This window comes from Pleurodeles waltl, chromosome 4_1, assembly GCF_031143425.1.
Source record: "Pleurodeles waltl isolate 20211129_DDA chromosome 4_1, aPleWal1.hap1.20221129, whole genome shotgun sequence".
NCBI classification, from domain to species: domain Eukaryota; kingdom Metazoa; phylum Chordata; class Amphibia; order Caudata; family Salamandridae; genus Pleurodeles; species Pleurodeles waltl.
In genome coordinates, this window is record NC_090442.1 from 608,121,045 (window position 1) to 608,136,132 (window position 15,088).

A 15,088-nucleotide genomic window follows, 5' to 3' on the forward strand; every position below is an offset into this window, starting at 1 on the left:
CGGGGAGGGGTAGGCTACAGGCAGGGAAGGCATGGGAGGAATAGGGGAGCATATACGGTAGGAAAATTGAAGGGAGATATTTGAGGAGAAAATGAAGGCAAGGGAATTGTAAAAGTTAAAGTCTGCTTTTAAAAGAAGATATACAGTTAAATGTTTAAGTAATGCTGTGTTAAATCCTGTTCTAAGTAAATGACCTTTTACACCAACAAGAGTGTCACGTATGTATGTCCGATAAAACAAATCAAACAGCAAACACTTGGGGATTCCGCCGTCCATAGATAAGTGACTGAGTTAAGACCCTTTGTAAGTAATCTGACTGTATGACATCTTTCGGAAGTCTAGTGACTGATCCCATCACCTGCCACCGGAGGGTCTGCTTCCGCCATCTTCTTTTGCCAGAGAGAGATGAGGAGCGATGGGGCAGGATTGTGATGCCTGTTTGCCTGAGTATGCACTGCATTTAAGGAAGGCAGGTGTCGGGGTCTGACAGGTAGCACTCAGCCCCCTGGATAGAAACCTGTGCATCTTCTTGTCTGATCAGATGTTTTAGGTTCGGGCCTCAGCGATCGCCGAACACAGTTTCATCTTATTTCATCAGATAGGCAGATACTGCTGCCTCTTTTGTCTGTTTCTATTGCCCGCGCATGCCTAGTGCGTACGTTTCAAAGCAGAAGCTATCTCGAGACCCCAGTACCACTGAAATAAGGCTGAGCACGGTCACCTCTGGGAAGGACTGATGAAACCCCGGGCTGGAAGAAGGACTTTGGCACCCTCGCCTACTTCAGATGAATGGGTTGAGGGAATATTTAAACCAATGCCTGAGTCACTGTAGAGACTGAATATGTGACCACAAATGAGGCGGCAAACATGTTCTTCAAACATGCTAGGGTTCGGGCCAGATACACAAGACAGCACTTTTCAGCATGGCCCTCTTCATTGCACTAGGAACAGCCTTGGTTTTAGCTCAATTAAGGGTTCACTCCTCTTTGCCCACGAGAAGATGCTGTCCAGAGTTAGGCACATACATTCACTCAATACATTCACCAATGACTTGGTCTTTTGGAGACAAGGTGCAAACCGAGCCTCCAGCATCCGAGAGAACAGAGCAGTACAGAGCTCTATTCCCGACAAGTCATCTTCTGTAAGATAATGCTTTGGAGCTCCTTCATTAATTCATAACAAATAAAGACCTACTGGCTCTAGTGGGCAAGGGATGGCACTTCCGTAAGGCCTCCGCTCTGGAGAGTACCAAATTAACAATAAGGGCTTGAAAATTGCCCTCTTCTCAGTGGTTGGGGAGCTTTCCCCAAGACCAACAGCATGAACAGTAATCAGGACTCCGATCACCTGTTCTATTATACAATTGTAGTTTCTGTTCCGGAGGTTGCTTGTTGTTTCGGGTCTGTTCTTTGTGTCTTTTGTCAGTTTGGCTTCTATTATAATTAAAGGAATCTTCTGGTAAGTGATGTCACAGTAGATCTTAAAACCCAACCAGACATCATCAAAGCAATATTCTGGAATGCCTGTTATTGGTTATTTAAGAGATGCAGGAATGCTAAGGATAACTACTTCTTGTCTACACTGCAAGGCACCTTTAAAACAAGGAAGAAGCACATAATAGGGGTCTCTAGTTTCGACACAAATTTATTGTTTTTCTCACCGTATCAATGAGGTTGTGTGGCATTAGCCATGACTCAAGATTCGATGCATATAGAGTCTGTCAAGTACATCACAACAGTACTGATTAAAACATATCAGGGAGAATTGTGTCTGCGATTGTTGAATATTTTTCAGAGACGTTTTTGTATGACTGACAAAGTCCTATTTAAAAGCAAAAAAGTTAATTAGCACTCAGAGTAGAATGTTCGGAGCTAGCCAGCCAATCAGAATGTTCCCACTCTAGGCTATAGATACTACTGCAATGCTGAAAAGAGAGCATGCTGGTGCTACCACTTCCCTGTTCATCCAGAGTGCTTTACCTTGGTGGGCCTGCAACTCGACCTTAGTCCAAGGTACTGGCCTGGAGATCACCTGAAAGTTGCAGTCCGTGTCAGTGGAAGCTGCTCTCACTTTCTTTCTGTGTTGTCTCCTCCCCTCTTTTGTCAAAGTGGGAATGCAAGCCCCAACAACATCAGTAATGTAAAAAAAAATCAAAGTGACATGTCTACTATTTTGTGGCATTTAGTCTTACATTCCCACGGGATGGGTGGGCAAGGACCGGGAGCGAGAACAGCATCTGATGAAAGAGCTGCTGCTGTGGCCTTGAGGAGCACCAGCACTGCCACCCTGCCCTAAAGGTGAGGTGGATGAAACCATTTGAAGGTGGTAGAGGGCGCTGATAGCCTTTTTTGCACTTACCTGCAAGGTAATAACTGGGGGTCCGAGGTCACAGATTTCTCCCATTTTTCCGAATACCACTCAGATGTATTGTTGATCTGGACTGAATTACTAATGATTTACACTTCGTACTTGAACATGTAAGAGTGATGCGTTCGGTAGGGTTGCTGCTTCTCACTGTTTGACCCGAAAAGTTAGAATTGGGGCTGACGCATCCAGTCAAAGGGGACATATATCCCAGAGATATGTATGTTGTTTGGGGATCTGAATAAATATTTGTCGTGGGCGCATGTAGATATTTTTTAGCCGTGACTTGAACAAAAGGGTGCCCATTCCTCGGTTGCATTAATTATTTTGGATAAAGTTACAGAGCAGGCCGACAAAACCTGGCATGCTTATAGCTAAATTGCTAAACCAAAAACAATGATGCACGTGTGAAAAGAGATTAAGGGATTTGTCACAAGTTTACCCAAAAGACACTTCTTTGTAGGATTTTCCTGTATTTGCAGTTTGGTGTGGACTAGAGCACCCGTTGCCAGTTTAAAGGCCAGAAATATTTCAAATTTAACGAAGGCAAAACCTTTTCCAGCACACTTCCAAGATGGTAACCACATCCACTAATTGTCACTTTGTTTACTTTAGCTCCAAGGCCTCGCCACAGATGACCTCCTTATTATATGTCACCAAAAGGGGTTCATTTTGGATAGACAGCAATGCTAGTGCAAACTCAAGGCCGGGATTGCATCTATCAGTTAGTGCCTCCTTTTGTAAATAGTCCAGACAGCAGAAATTCACAGACCAAGCCTTCCGGATAAGGAAGCTGTGTAAGCAGTGTGAGAGAGCACTATTCGTTGTTTAGTGTGTAAACTTAATTTGCCAGCCCCTCCTACTGACATACTTTCCCTGCCCACACAATGCGTACCAGAAATTCAAGTTTCAGTCTCATGAAGGAACCATAATTCAATGGCCCTTCCACAAAGGCAAGCTTTGGCAAAGCCATTATGTCTTGCTTTAATGTGCCAACGCCTGTAAATACAGCCATTCACAGCGGCTGTTAACAATACTATAATAACAATAATAATTTATATATTGCGCGATGAATAAAAACCAGTGCGATCAGTTGCTGCACAAGGTTATAAAAGAAAAGACGTGCAATTCAGTAAGTACAAATATGCAAAATAAAAAGTAAGCTACAAGGCCAAGGGCTTTCCAAGTCCGGCTAAATATGATATTTCAATACCTGTTGTTGCGAAGGACTGGACTAGGGGGAAAAATACACATCTGGTAGTACTGCAGTGTGAGTGGCCCAAATATTTAGTCACGTTATCTCAGGACCTAATGGTCACCTATGTAGGTATTCAATGTGAAATATAGTAGTTGTATAATATAGCAGAAGTTGTATGACTACACATTCGAGCTCCCTTCTTTACTAATTATAGCCTGTTTAAGCAGGCGCCCTGCTATTAAGATGTATATTGCAAAACATGCCATATATTGAGGTGTCAAACCCTTTAGGCAGAACAGAAATGCATGCCAGCAGGACCTGATGCATTTGACGTTTAAGATGTTTTGGAGATACATTTTAAGCCACAGAAGGAGAGATGGGTATATGCACAGTATGTGCCGGAAGCCCTCTCAAGGGAATGTGGAAAACCTGCATCCATTAGAATTTGAGGGTTGAATCCATTTTGGAGCATGATCAAGTGAAGGGAGCAAGCCCAGTGTGGTGTGGAGCACCTTTATTTTTAGGTACTTGTTTAGAAAGACCCCATGTATGACTGGGCAGCAGACGCCTTATAAGTTTTGATGGCCATCCATGCATGTGAACATTGTATAAACTTAACTTTGACATTGGCAAAAGAAAATTGCTTAATTTGTTTGTTCAATGCTTGTTTGAAAGCTTTGTGTGGTAGGCTTTGATGCCAGAGCTGTCCTGCATGAAGATGTTGAACTGATACCCCAATTCTCTCAGACTACAAATTTGAATTTGGGGATGCATTCAGGCCTATTTCTTGCCATACCGGCACTTTCAGTGAGTTTGGATTAGCCTGCCTCAAAAAGGAGGCATATTTGAGAAAGGTGCCTCCTTGCACTAGTTCTTGGTCCAGAAGACTGAATTTCACCCTGATTTGTGCCAGTGAAGTGCTATGGGGCAGTGAAAAAAATGAGGCAAAAGACTTCACTCTGGGCGGCATTCAAGAAGTTACCAAACTTTCCGGGAAACATTTCCAAGCCATATGACAGTGCTGAAAGGTACTTGGCTTTGATCATGGTGAGCAGTGGTCCCCAGTTTGGACTTTGCAATCGGGTTGATAGGACTTGTAAGACTCCCATTTGAAACACCACCCTTGTTTTCAAGGTGCTTAAAGGCAGACAGTGAGAACATCGACCCAACAGCCAGACAACAGGATATTTATAGCTGCTACTTCTGCTCACTGTGCGTTCCCAGCAGGCTCATTGCTTTTTCTTAACAACTTGCTTTCCAAAGATGACTACCTTGCTTTTCTCCAGGTTCACAAATAGTGAATTTTCCGTGCAGTACTGGTGAAGTGAATTTAGCAAGCTTTGTAAGCCGATGCCTGAGAAAGTGAATATGACAATGTCATCTGCATTAAATAATAATGACGTTATTGGGTGGTGGCTCAGTTTAGCAGGTACTGTACTCAGGTGGCAACTTGTGGAATCCAATGGAACACAGAGGTCTGCCAAGATTGAATACGGTTGGGGCCAACACACAGCCTTGTTTTGAGGCCTTTGAGTATTTGGAATTTGGAAGTTACTTGCCTGTTGCCACCAATTGTGACTCTGGCCCAGTTTCCAGAATATAAAAGCTAAATTCCTCTTGGCAAGTTGGGCGGGATGTTCCAGTCCGCTAGCTTTCTCCACAGCCGATGCATATCCTCAGAGTCAAATGCTTTTGATAGAGCAACAAAGCAGGAGTACAGAGCTAGTTTCTTCCTTGTATATTTTTCTGCTAAAATCGCCAGCGCTCTGAGATTGTCATAGGTGCCACTCGTCAGCTGAAAGCCAGTTTGATTCAGTGGGATTAGGTGTCCCTTATTAGCCCAGTCCTCCAGCTCTTTCAGCAGGAGACCAGCAAATATTTTTGCGTCAGTATTGAGCAGTGCAATTATCCTGTAGCTATTTGGATTCCCATAGAGGCCCTTTTTGTAAATAGGATGTAGGATTGCCCCTTTTTATGTCTGGTACTTTATTTTCCTTAGCGCAAGCGTTAAACATTTTGCATAGTTGACTACTCCAGATGGCTTGATCATTTATGAATAATGCTGCAGAAAGGCCATTGGGACCGGAGGCACCATTGCTTCTACAGAGCCATAATCTCTCTTCTATGTTTTGTTCCTCGAACTTTAGAGGGGGTAAGTTGCTGCATATGTTTGCTGATAATTTCTCCTCTTTCTTGTTATGGTATAGTTTGGAAATGTGTTCTCCCGACTGTTCCTCCAATACCGTATTACCTAGGACTCCACCAGGCCCTCTCTCGAGTTGGTTAATGATGGACCAGATCGTCTTGCTGTTCTTTGTCTAACAAGCTTCAATGATTTTGATCCATTTCTGATCCATGTAAGCCTGCTTGGCATCCCATAGCGCCTTCTTGTATTGCTTTCTTAATTCTAAAAAAGGTACTGAGATAAGTGGTTTCTGAGTGGTGAAGCTTTAGCAGCCTAGCTGCTTCATTAAATTTCTGACTCTGTTGATTTAAGGCCTGACTACACCATCACTTTTTATCTATTCTTGGCATTGGGGGGTCAGACGTTGTGAAGAACCCAGGTGCTTCCTTAGTTAGGACAGCATAGCCTCCCAGTTGGAAATCACGTTCAAGTTTGCCCCAGGTGCTGTAGGAAGACTTGCTTTCCAGGTCTCATAATTTTTCATGGATACTTTTGACCATCTCATTCGTAGCCAGTGTATTCCTGGGTCCTGTTCCCCCAGGTTTTCCATAAAGACCACCTGCTGGTTATTGTTTGATATTGTCTTAATCTGCAGGTGGTGGTCACTCTCACATCTTACCTCTATGTGAAAATCCTGAATATGGTGAAATGTTGCTGTGGCAACAAAGGTGTGTCCAGGGTAGACTATGATGTTTTAGATCTGTGAGTTGCGTTCATTAGTGAGTCCTCTGGAAATCTGCCTTTAAGGGCCCTCTGCCCTAGAGCCTCCATGACGTGTAAAAGGAGGTGGTTGCATTTGTCAATGGTCACAATGTGCGATGCATGGGCTGGAATTCCCAATCTTTGATCCTGGGCTCCTTCTCTGACCTACGCCTGGGGTGGTTGGCCATATTTAAGTTGAAGTCATCCATAATTATCCAGGGAATGTCACCATAAAAAGCTCTTAATGCTAATAATTCATTTTCTGTTATGTTTATTAAGATTTGTTTTAGGGCAGTGTTGCAATTGATATAAATGTTTATTACTATAACAGCTGTTAATATTGGTCCAAATATCCAGTTTTTGATGATGACTACTAACATGTGGACAGGCCTCAAGTCAAACATCTTCACCTTGAGAGATTTACTGGTAGTTGTGTAGGTTGGTAAGCCTCCTTTTGGGTACCCTTTTGGTTTGGCCTTTTCTGCTGGGCTCAAGAATTCCCGATACCCAGATTGGGGATTCTCCACTTCTTGCCAGGTCTCCTGAAGGCATATGATGTCGAAATTTGCAGAAATAGTTCTAGGTCAGGGTTAGTTTGCTTACACCGGCTATGTCCGAGGCAATTAGCTATACAGTGTCCAGCATTCTATCGGAGGAGCTGTAGTAGATCTGGATTTTTCTTACTTTGCTGGACATGGCCCTGACCACGGACCCTCTGCCTATGTCAGGATTGGGGAAGAAAGAGTTCACACTCGGGGGCCTCCCCATTTTCTGCAACTACAGCCCTGGAGTGTCTGAACCGGGGTTGGTCCTGGGAGATAGCAATTGAAAATTCCCTTGGCCTCATTCAAGAGCCGAAGTTACGCCCTTGGCATGGTATAGTACTGAGCACCTGTTGTCTGCCTTGTTAGTTGTTGTCGTGATACACACCCCTCCTCTCTCCCCCATCGCCCTCTGGTTCCTTACCCTTTTGCAGGATGTTAACTTTGTGGCTTGCACCAATGCTGTTCATGAGAGTATAGTCTAGCCTGTTGTCTTCATCAGTGCTATGAAAATAGAAACAAGGGACTGCTTTCGGTTTAGAATGCATATAGTTGACAAAGAATTGATTGTTTCAACCAGCATGATGATTTAGTGTAGTTTTAATATGTAAAATAGCTCCTCGTGCATTCTAATAGTATAACTTCCTGGAAAGAGGTATAATACACCAAATAGCCAATAGCACGAGGTGAAAGGGTATTACTCGTCTGAGTGGAACTAAAGTCCACTCAATGTATATTTGAAGCCATCAGTAGCAATATGTCTTACAAAAATCTAAGCTGTCACACCAGCCCTAAAATAAACACTCACTCCAAACTGTCACAGCGATTTTTCTGCTCCCATGTTCTTATTTCTAGCTGTGACTTTTGGTAGCTGCTGTTTTTAAGCTGATGAGACCACGTTTTAAGCTTAGTGCTGTCAATTTTTTGCAAAATTTCTCCTTGTTGAAAATGGGCATAACCACAAGTTCTGCCTTTTAGTGCTGCAGCAGCTAGGGAGTGGGTTTTCACTCAGAGTCAATTTTTCCACTAGGTTTACTTCGATGGGTCGCCTCAAACTTTGTTCATTAAGATCATACATTTTCAGAATACTATGGAAATAGTCCAGCAGGCAAACCACTTTGTTGGCTTGTCTGTAAAGAGTTGGTAAATGTGTCTTTTGTTTAAGAACAACTATTAAGGTATGCTTCTTACCCGAATTATGGACTGGTTGGACCCTGACGAGTCTATCAACATCATTTCAGCCACTCCCAATGACATTCAAGGCACTCTTAAGGACATTCCAGGCACTCCACATGTTATTCCATGCACTCCCAATGACATTAGTCCCTCTCTCCTCTAGCAAAGGCAGCGCACCTGATCCAATGGTTGTAGAGACACCTAATCCTCGGGGCACGTGCCTCAAGTGCACCATGGTCAAACCCGGCCTGCTCAAAATTAACCATCCCCCACTGGCGATATTATACATTTCCCGTTTTCACAAAATGGGTTTCCCACTGTGCCTTGCTGAGCCTGCAAAATGATGTCCTGTGAAAGGATTCTGCCTATGACGCCTTGCCTGTTAATGTATTCAGTGACACGCCCTTTACTGTCTGAGACCCAGCCTAGGCTACTGCTAAGCTCCAGGCTTTCTTTTGCAAGACATGTCCTTGCATCAGAAGGAATTGTGAGTCATGGGTCGCGAAGCAAGGAGAGAGCTCAAAACTTTGCCAGGGACGTTAGAACGATCCACCATCATTGACAGGCCTTGATGAAGTGAGTCACCAGCATTAGAGAGCGAGAACTGAAACGCCAGCATCAGCGTTTAACTTCAGTCAGTGTTAGTCATACAGCAGTGACACAATTAATTCTGAGTGAGCGCCTTTAATGGGACACTACATTTATGTCTTTTTTTTAAACCTTCAAAGTTACTGTTTTCACTGTCTGTGTAGAGGTGTTTATTATTTTGTTTGGGTGAATTTAAATACTTCCTTTTTGCGTAATGAGGACCGTGGGCGTCACTTGCTGTTATGTTGAGATTCATCCAGTGTACCATGCCCACTGTGGTCGGTCTGAAGTAGGTGATATGCTTAAATTAATTTCAGTCACTGGTAATTACTCATCCACATCCCAGTCCATTATTATTGCCACACCATACCACCTCAGTTTGGACCTAGTCATATGCTAATCAGCCTTGACCCAGCTCCAATTGGAACAGTCCAGCCCAAGCTGAACTGGAACACAAGCAACCCAAAACCGCTTTTGCCCTGGTTGTGGCTCATCAGTTGGGTGTGGCCTGGGTAGACCTGTCGGACCCGGTCACTTTGAAAGGTATTTTGTTAACCTCAAAGAGGCAGGCAAAAATGAAACTGAGTCTGGAAAACTATAAAGACGTATAATATTATTCTGTTTTTATCAATATAATTGCATTTTGTAAAAGTTTAATTGTTGATCCTCAGGTGATTGTTATTTCCCATAGGGTGGGCTGAAAGCCGTTGTCTGGACAGACGTTTTTCAAGTTGGAATCATGGTTGCTGGCTTTTCCTCTGTCATCATTCGTGCTGTTGTTGTTCAAGGTGGAATAGAACCCATTTTAAATGACTCCTACTATGGTGGAAGATTGAACTTCTGGGAGTAAGTTTTTCAGATTTTTTTCTTGCATCAGCATGCACAAGTGATCCAAAATAGATTATATGACTATTTTCTGTAAATATGTTTATAAAGTCACTCAATTTAAGCGCAAGAGAAAGTTTCAGCGTTTACAGTCGAGGTAGTGAAACTTAAGAAAAGTATCCATTTCCCAGAGCTTTTGTTCTCAAACAGTCTAAGATTGGTTTGCATGGATGCACCCAGTGCTTTAAATGGGCCGGTAATGTCTGGTACAGAGTACCAGCACTTTTTTTTATTTTTAGAGGGAGAGTACCTGCACTTCTCAAGAGAAATGTAATACTTTCAATTAGAGAGTACCGGCACTTCTCAGAAATAAGCAGGTACTGTGGACCAGAGTACCTGCACTTCCATTTTTCCATTTCAAGCACTGGATGCACCACTCAGTCCTGCACTGTCCTTTCCATGGGTGGTCACATAGTTTCAAAGATTTTACGAAGCACTGAGGACTTGACTCCAGAGATTTTACGAAGTACTGAGGATTGACTCTTCAGTGTGGAATGCCACAAGTCCTGGGACGTGCTCCTCACTACCACAGCAGTCTTTCCCTCTTTTTCATATCAGTTTAGAATACCACCTCTTCCAATATGTACTAACCATTTTCTAACTCTCTAACTCTGCTTGAAATAGAATATATACTGGAATTTTGGAACCTTCCTGCCTGTCTGACTATCTAAGAAATTTGTCTGCATTTTTATATTACATGTTTATTTAGGCTGTTTGCTTGAAAAGGTATTTTATTAAAGTGTAGATAACAATGAACAGTGATTGGAATTAGAACGTTTAGGTTTTATTTACTTTTCATGAGTACATTTTTGATAAAAACAACGGTCAAGGGTTAGGGCCAGTGTATTTATGTGAACGTATTGCTGCAGTATTTACCATACAATTATGGATTTAATACCTAATTCGAAGATTTCACAAAACAAATTCTATCTCAAATGGGCGAAAATAACATTGCCTGATAATGAGACACATATCTTCCGTTTGTTCTTCATAATTTAGTTGACCTTTCTGTATAATTTGGTTGTTCTTCACGCATCTTAGTACCCCTGGCAAAAATAAATGTCTGCACACACTCCTGTGTGTGCTACTAAAATACTTTACATGTGTGCATTTGGGAGGAAAACAGAAAAACTGCTAGCAACCTGTATTCAGAGAGAAACCAGTGTCTTCAGTGTATATTTCAGGTACCAGTGGGTTAGCTAAATGTTATCACTTTAAACCAACTGCAAAAAAAAAACAGAGCTTATTTGTATGCCAATTGTCCGGACGGCTTCCAAGCGCCCATCTCAGGAATATTTCCACAAAGACATTTTGAACAGCCAAGTGTTGATTCAATGATCACATCTACAATTTCTTTTTTTTCCACAGTTTTAACCCCAATCCGTTACAGAGACACTCTTTCTGGACAATCTTAGTTGGTGGGACCTTCACGTGGACTGGCATCTATGGAGTTAATCAGTCTCAAGTTCAGAGATACATAGCCTGTAAAACCATGTTTCATGCAAAAATGTAAGTATTTTGTGGTACTTGTGTAATGATTGCTTTGTAAACGTTGTTGCCATATTATACGTCCGGGACTGTCCTGCACATTATGCCACATAAATGTACTTTATGCTATATAAATGGGAAGTGTGTGTACACACTCTGCCCGCAGGTGATTGCACACGGAGCTTTGTGAGCTGGGCCAAAAGCAGGTCAGACAGTGGTCACCAAGAGGGAGCGGGATCGACGTAATGCGTGCTGACGGAGTAACTCAGCACAAGAGCCAATTACTACTGAATCACTCACCTCTAATTAGCACTTTGCAAAGGAGTGCGCCGTTGCAGCACGTTCTTCTCTTGCTCAATGTCTCGGTAGACTGAGTGCCGCGGTGTGTGTCAACATTGTGACATTTGAACTTTATGTTCCAGCTATGCATCAGGTATAAGATTAAATAAATCGCTGAATGTCTTAACAATATCTTTCGCGAGCTCTAATGCTGCCCATAGGTACTGGGCATGTGCGCTTGTTATGGCTATACCCAGCCAGCATGGGGGTTGGGGGGGGGGGGAGGGTACCTTGTCAAGGAATGTGGTCACATGACCAGAATTAGAGTGCACATCTAACCTCTCCTCCCCCGGGGTAGATGACCTGAATCTCAGGTGGTTATGTGATTCACACAGGTCCCCATGGTGGCGTAAGTGCGTGAGAACGTAGCCCTGCTTTCCGCAGTTTCTTTTGCACATGCGCACTCATTGAGTTCTCTCCTTGGTGATGCCTTTTCCATGCCTTCTACTTCCTTTCCATACTCTCCTCGTGCCTGCAAGCATGAAATATAGACAAGTCCAACCTTTAGCAACTCTTAAGGCATCCTTTTTTATCTCATTGAACCCATCTCGTAATGCATAATTTTCTTCTCATGAATTAGGGGTGTGCAGATTTCTGAAGTTTTTATCTCATTAATTCCACGCCATTGGTGGCATTTTTTTAATTACTATCTTCTAGTTCGTTAAGTTTTCTGTATGTAGGTTTTCTTGTCTGTTTTCAAATCAGGACTTTGAAACCCTTTTTAAGTTGTTTTGAAAAAAAACATGTCTCCAATATTCAGTTCTATTTCGGAGGAAAACGGTTTTAATTTTAACTCGTGAGGAAAATAAATAAATAAATACATTTTAAACAAAAGCCTGGATTCAGGAAGACATATTGCCACTTATCTTGAAAAATCGACCTCATGGCATGAAGTCAGGAAATGTGGCAGTTATTCAAAGCAGCTACATCTAAGTCAAAGTTGGTGAAACACAGGTAGAGTCACTCAGCCTTATAACACAAATGCAAGGCTTCTTATTCTGTGCACAACACGAAAGGGGGACATACGACCCTTATGTTCTTGCAAGGAATAATTACGTATATACTCAGAGTAACCAAATACACGGTAACCACGAAGTGCCTTCGAGCAGTTGGCAAGAAGGGCAAAGGCAAGTTCCATTCAGAGGAAAAGAGACAGGATGTGTGAGGAAGAAAAAAAGGGGCTGTAAAGCGGTTGCAGCAGCAAGCTGGCGCTATTCAAAATGCTTTAAAAATTATTGCTTTGAATTTATTTACCTCTCTTTTGAACAAGTTACCTTTTCTTGAACCGTAGGTCCTTGTATGTGAATCTTGTCGGACTTTGGGCCATTCTCACCTGTGCAGTGTTTTGTGGCCTGGGCATGTATTCAATATACCGTGACTGCGACCCTTGGACTGCAAAGTTTGTGTCGGCCCCTGACCAGGTGAGCTGTGTGTTGAAAGTGGTACTTTAGCTGATCATAATTAAAGATGGTGGCAGTGTAGCTGATTTCCCACTATGGGCACCAACAGTAAAACCACAATTGCCCTTTAAAGGTTAAATGTCAATAGACTTCGTTAATACACATCTCCATATCGAGAGGTGGATGACAGACTCCACCTGGGGTCTTGCTATCCTCTGCCTGGTTGGTGAGATGTTTGGTCAAGAACACTGCCATGAGAACTGATTTACTATTTGACCTAGAATATGCCGATAAGCCAATAAATGTAATGATGTTTTAGCAACTTTTGGGTTCCAGTTACTATTAGCTACGTCTTTCAACTATTCAAGTGGCGCTTGTAGTTGGGGAGCAGTTCCTCTGAGGCAAGCACATCACTCAGAATCAGCGAATGGTCGGCGTAATTCTGGTATCTTTGGAACTTGTGGACAGGCTGTTGGAGTAGAAATACGTTTTCACATTTGCTTTGCTAATTGTGCATCCTCTCAGTGGATACATATGTGTGCACCTTCTTTGCATCTTAGAAGATGCATGAGCGCGTCCTTGTGCCCACCAGGCTGGATCCACTTGTCAACGGGTCGCGTGGTGAATTCTGCTTCTTGCATCCCTCCGGTTCCTGGCAGGCTGTACCTGCTCTATGCATGTTAGAGTGCCGGCCACCAGAAATCCAAGGCAAGAGACTGCTGTGCTCACAATGGGCGATTCCAGAATATGAGTTAGTGCTGTTGTGCAACAGTCCTTTGTGCTGAAATAACCCATGAGCTGATCATTACCGTTCAGTTTGCCTGAATTGCTTAGATGGAACATTTCATGGGCTGAGCCAGGCAGCAAATAGCACAGAGTTAAATGACATATTTCGGGTGCAGACGTTCAGTTAAAGCTTAGCACAGTACGACTCAGCTGCCTTTTGGCTGGGTTCGCACTATAAAGATACCATATACATGCTTACACACATGCCTACCAAATCCACCTCCTTCATCGCTTAACCATTCTCTTTCATTGGGAAAAACCACCGGCCACACTCTAAAAATCCTGCACGCCTCATAACACGATGCCGTCTGGGGACCCCCTTTAATGGTTACACCTTAAGCACACTTTGTCGATGGCCACTATCAACAAGGGAAAGTGTTTTGCATTTGAGGCAGGGAGTTCTCTTTTAACTATAGTAGGCACTGTGTGAGTTATATATAAAGCGTATGCATTGCGCCCAGGTGTCGTCTGGTTGCGTGTAAGTCTACAATGAACCCACGTGTTTTGAAATGGGGGTGGGGTAGTGAAGGATTGAAGGTGGGTCGGTAGTTGTGCCATTGAGATTGCTTCTCTGTGCTGGTTTACAGACTTTCAGCCGACAGAGAGCCCTACCCACACTGACAACAGCATACTCCTGACAAATGTTACAACCTTTCCAACGCGTGTATTATTTGTAAAGAAATTAACATGAAAATATGTTCCTCTGTTGCAGCTCATGCCCTACCTTGCGCTCGACATCTTGCGGGATTATCCCGGACTTCCGGGACTGTTTGTGGCGTGCGCCTACAGTGGAACCTTGAGGTAAGGACCTTGCTTTTGGACATCTGATCTGTTACTCACAGGGGTTTAATTGCATATTTTGGCAAACGTGTTATTTTCCCTGACCTCACATATTTAAACAACCATGCACTTAATATTGGAGTTTTTATTTGGCCAAACTCTCTAGACTTGCCGTGCATTAGCAGCAGTCCTCCTGCCATTTCGGAGACATGCTAGGAACTCTCCTGATATCTGTATAGTTTTTCTGCTTCTATTCCAAGCATTGGGGTAAGCCTACAAGGGTAGTTTTCCAACCTTCATCCAAACTGGACTGTCGGGAAAAGTTCTCAGATTGGCTGTTTCCTCTCTCAACCAACTGACCTCGGGATTCTGATATTAACTAATTTAACCCCATACACTGCCATGGCATGGAGCCGTGCCCTTTTGGGCGCATCAACACACGGGAATAGTGAAGAATAATATTCTTCTCTCCTTGACACAAAGACACGGGACAAGGGGTTGTAAACATGCAATCCACTACTTTGAACCCGCTGTCTCTACTTATCACTGGTTTGCAAAAACGACATAAAAAAAGGCAGTAATTAAAATATCAATAACATTTGAAATGTTGCATTACATATCTGGTTAATTTTCAAAACAAAATATTTTATGTGGT

General features: G+C 42.9%; 1 protein-coding gene across 1 annotated transcript in view; it reads left to right on the top strand.

The window, feature by feature from the left end:
* Positions 1–15,088, top strand: part of SLC5A8 (solute carrier family 5 member 8) — a 97,744-nt gene that overhangs the window by 60,922 nt on the left and 21,734 nt on the right. Inside the window, exons 5-8 of the mRNA XM_069229034.1 lie at positions 9,447–9,601; positions 11,009–11,149; positions 12,759–12,888; positions 14,366–14,454. Of these exons, the coding sequence (XP_069085135.1) occupies positions 9,447–9,601; positions 11,009–11,149; positions 12,759–12,888; positions 14,366–14,454 (515 nt within the window). The remainder of the gene's footprint in view (positions 1–9,446; positions 9,602–11,008; positions 11,150–12,758; positions 12,889–14,365; positions 14,455–15,088) is intronic.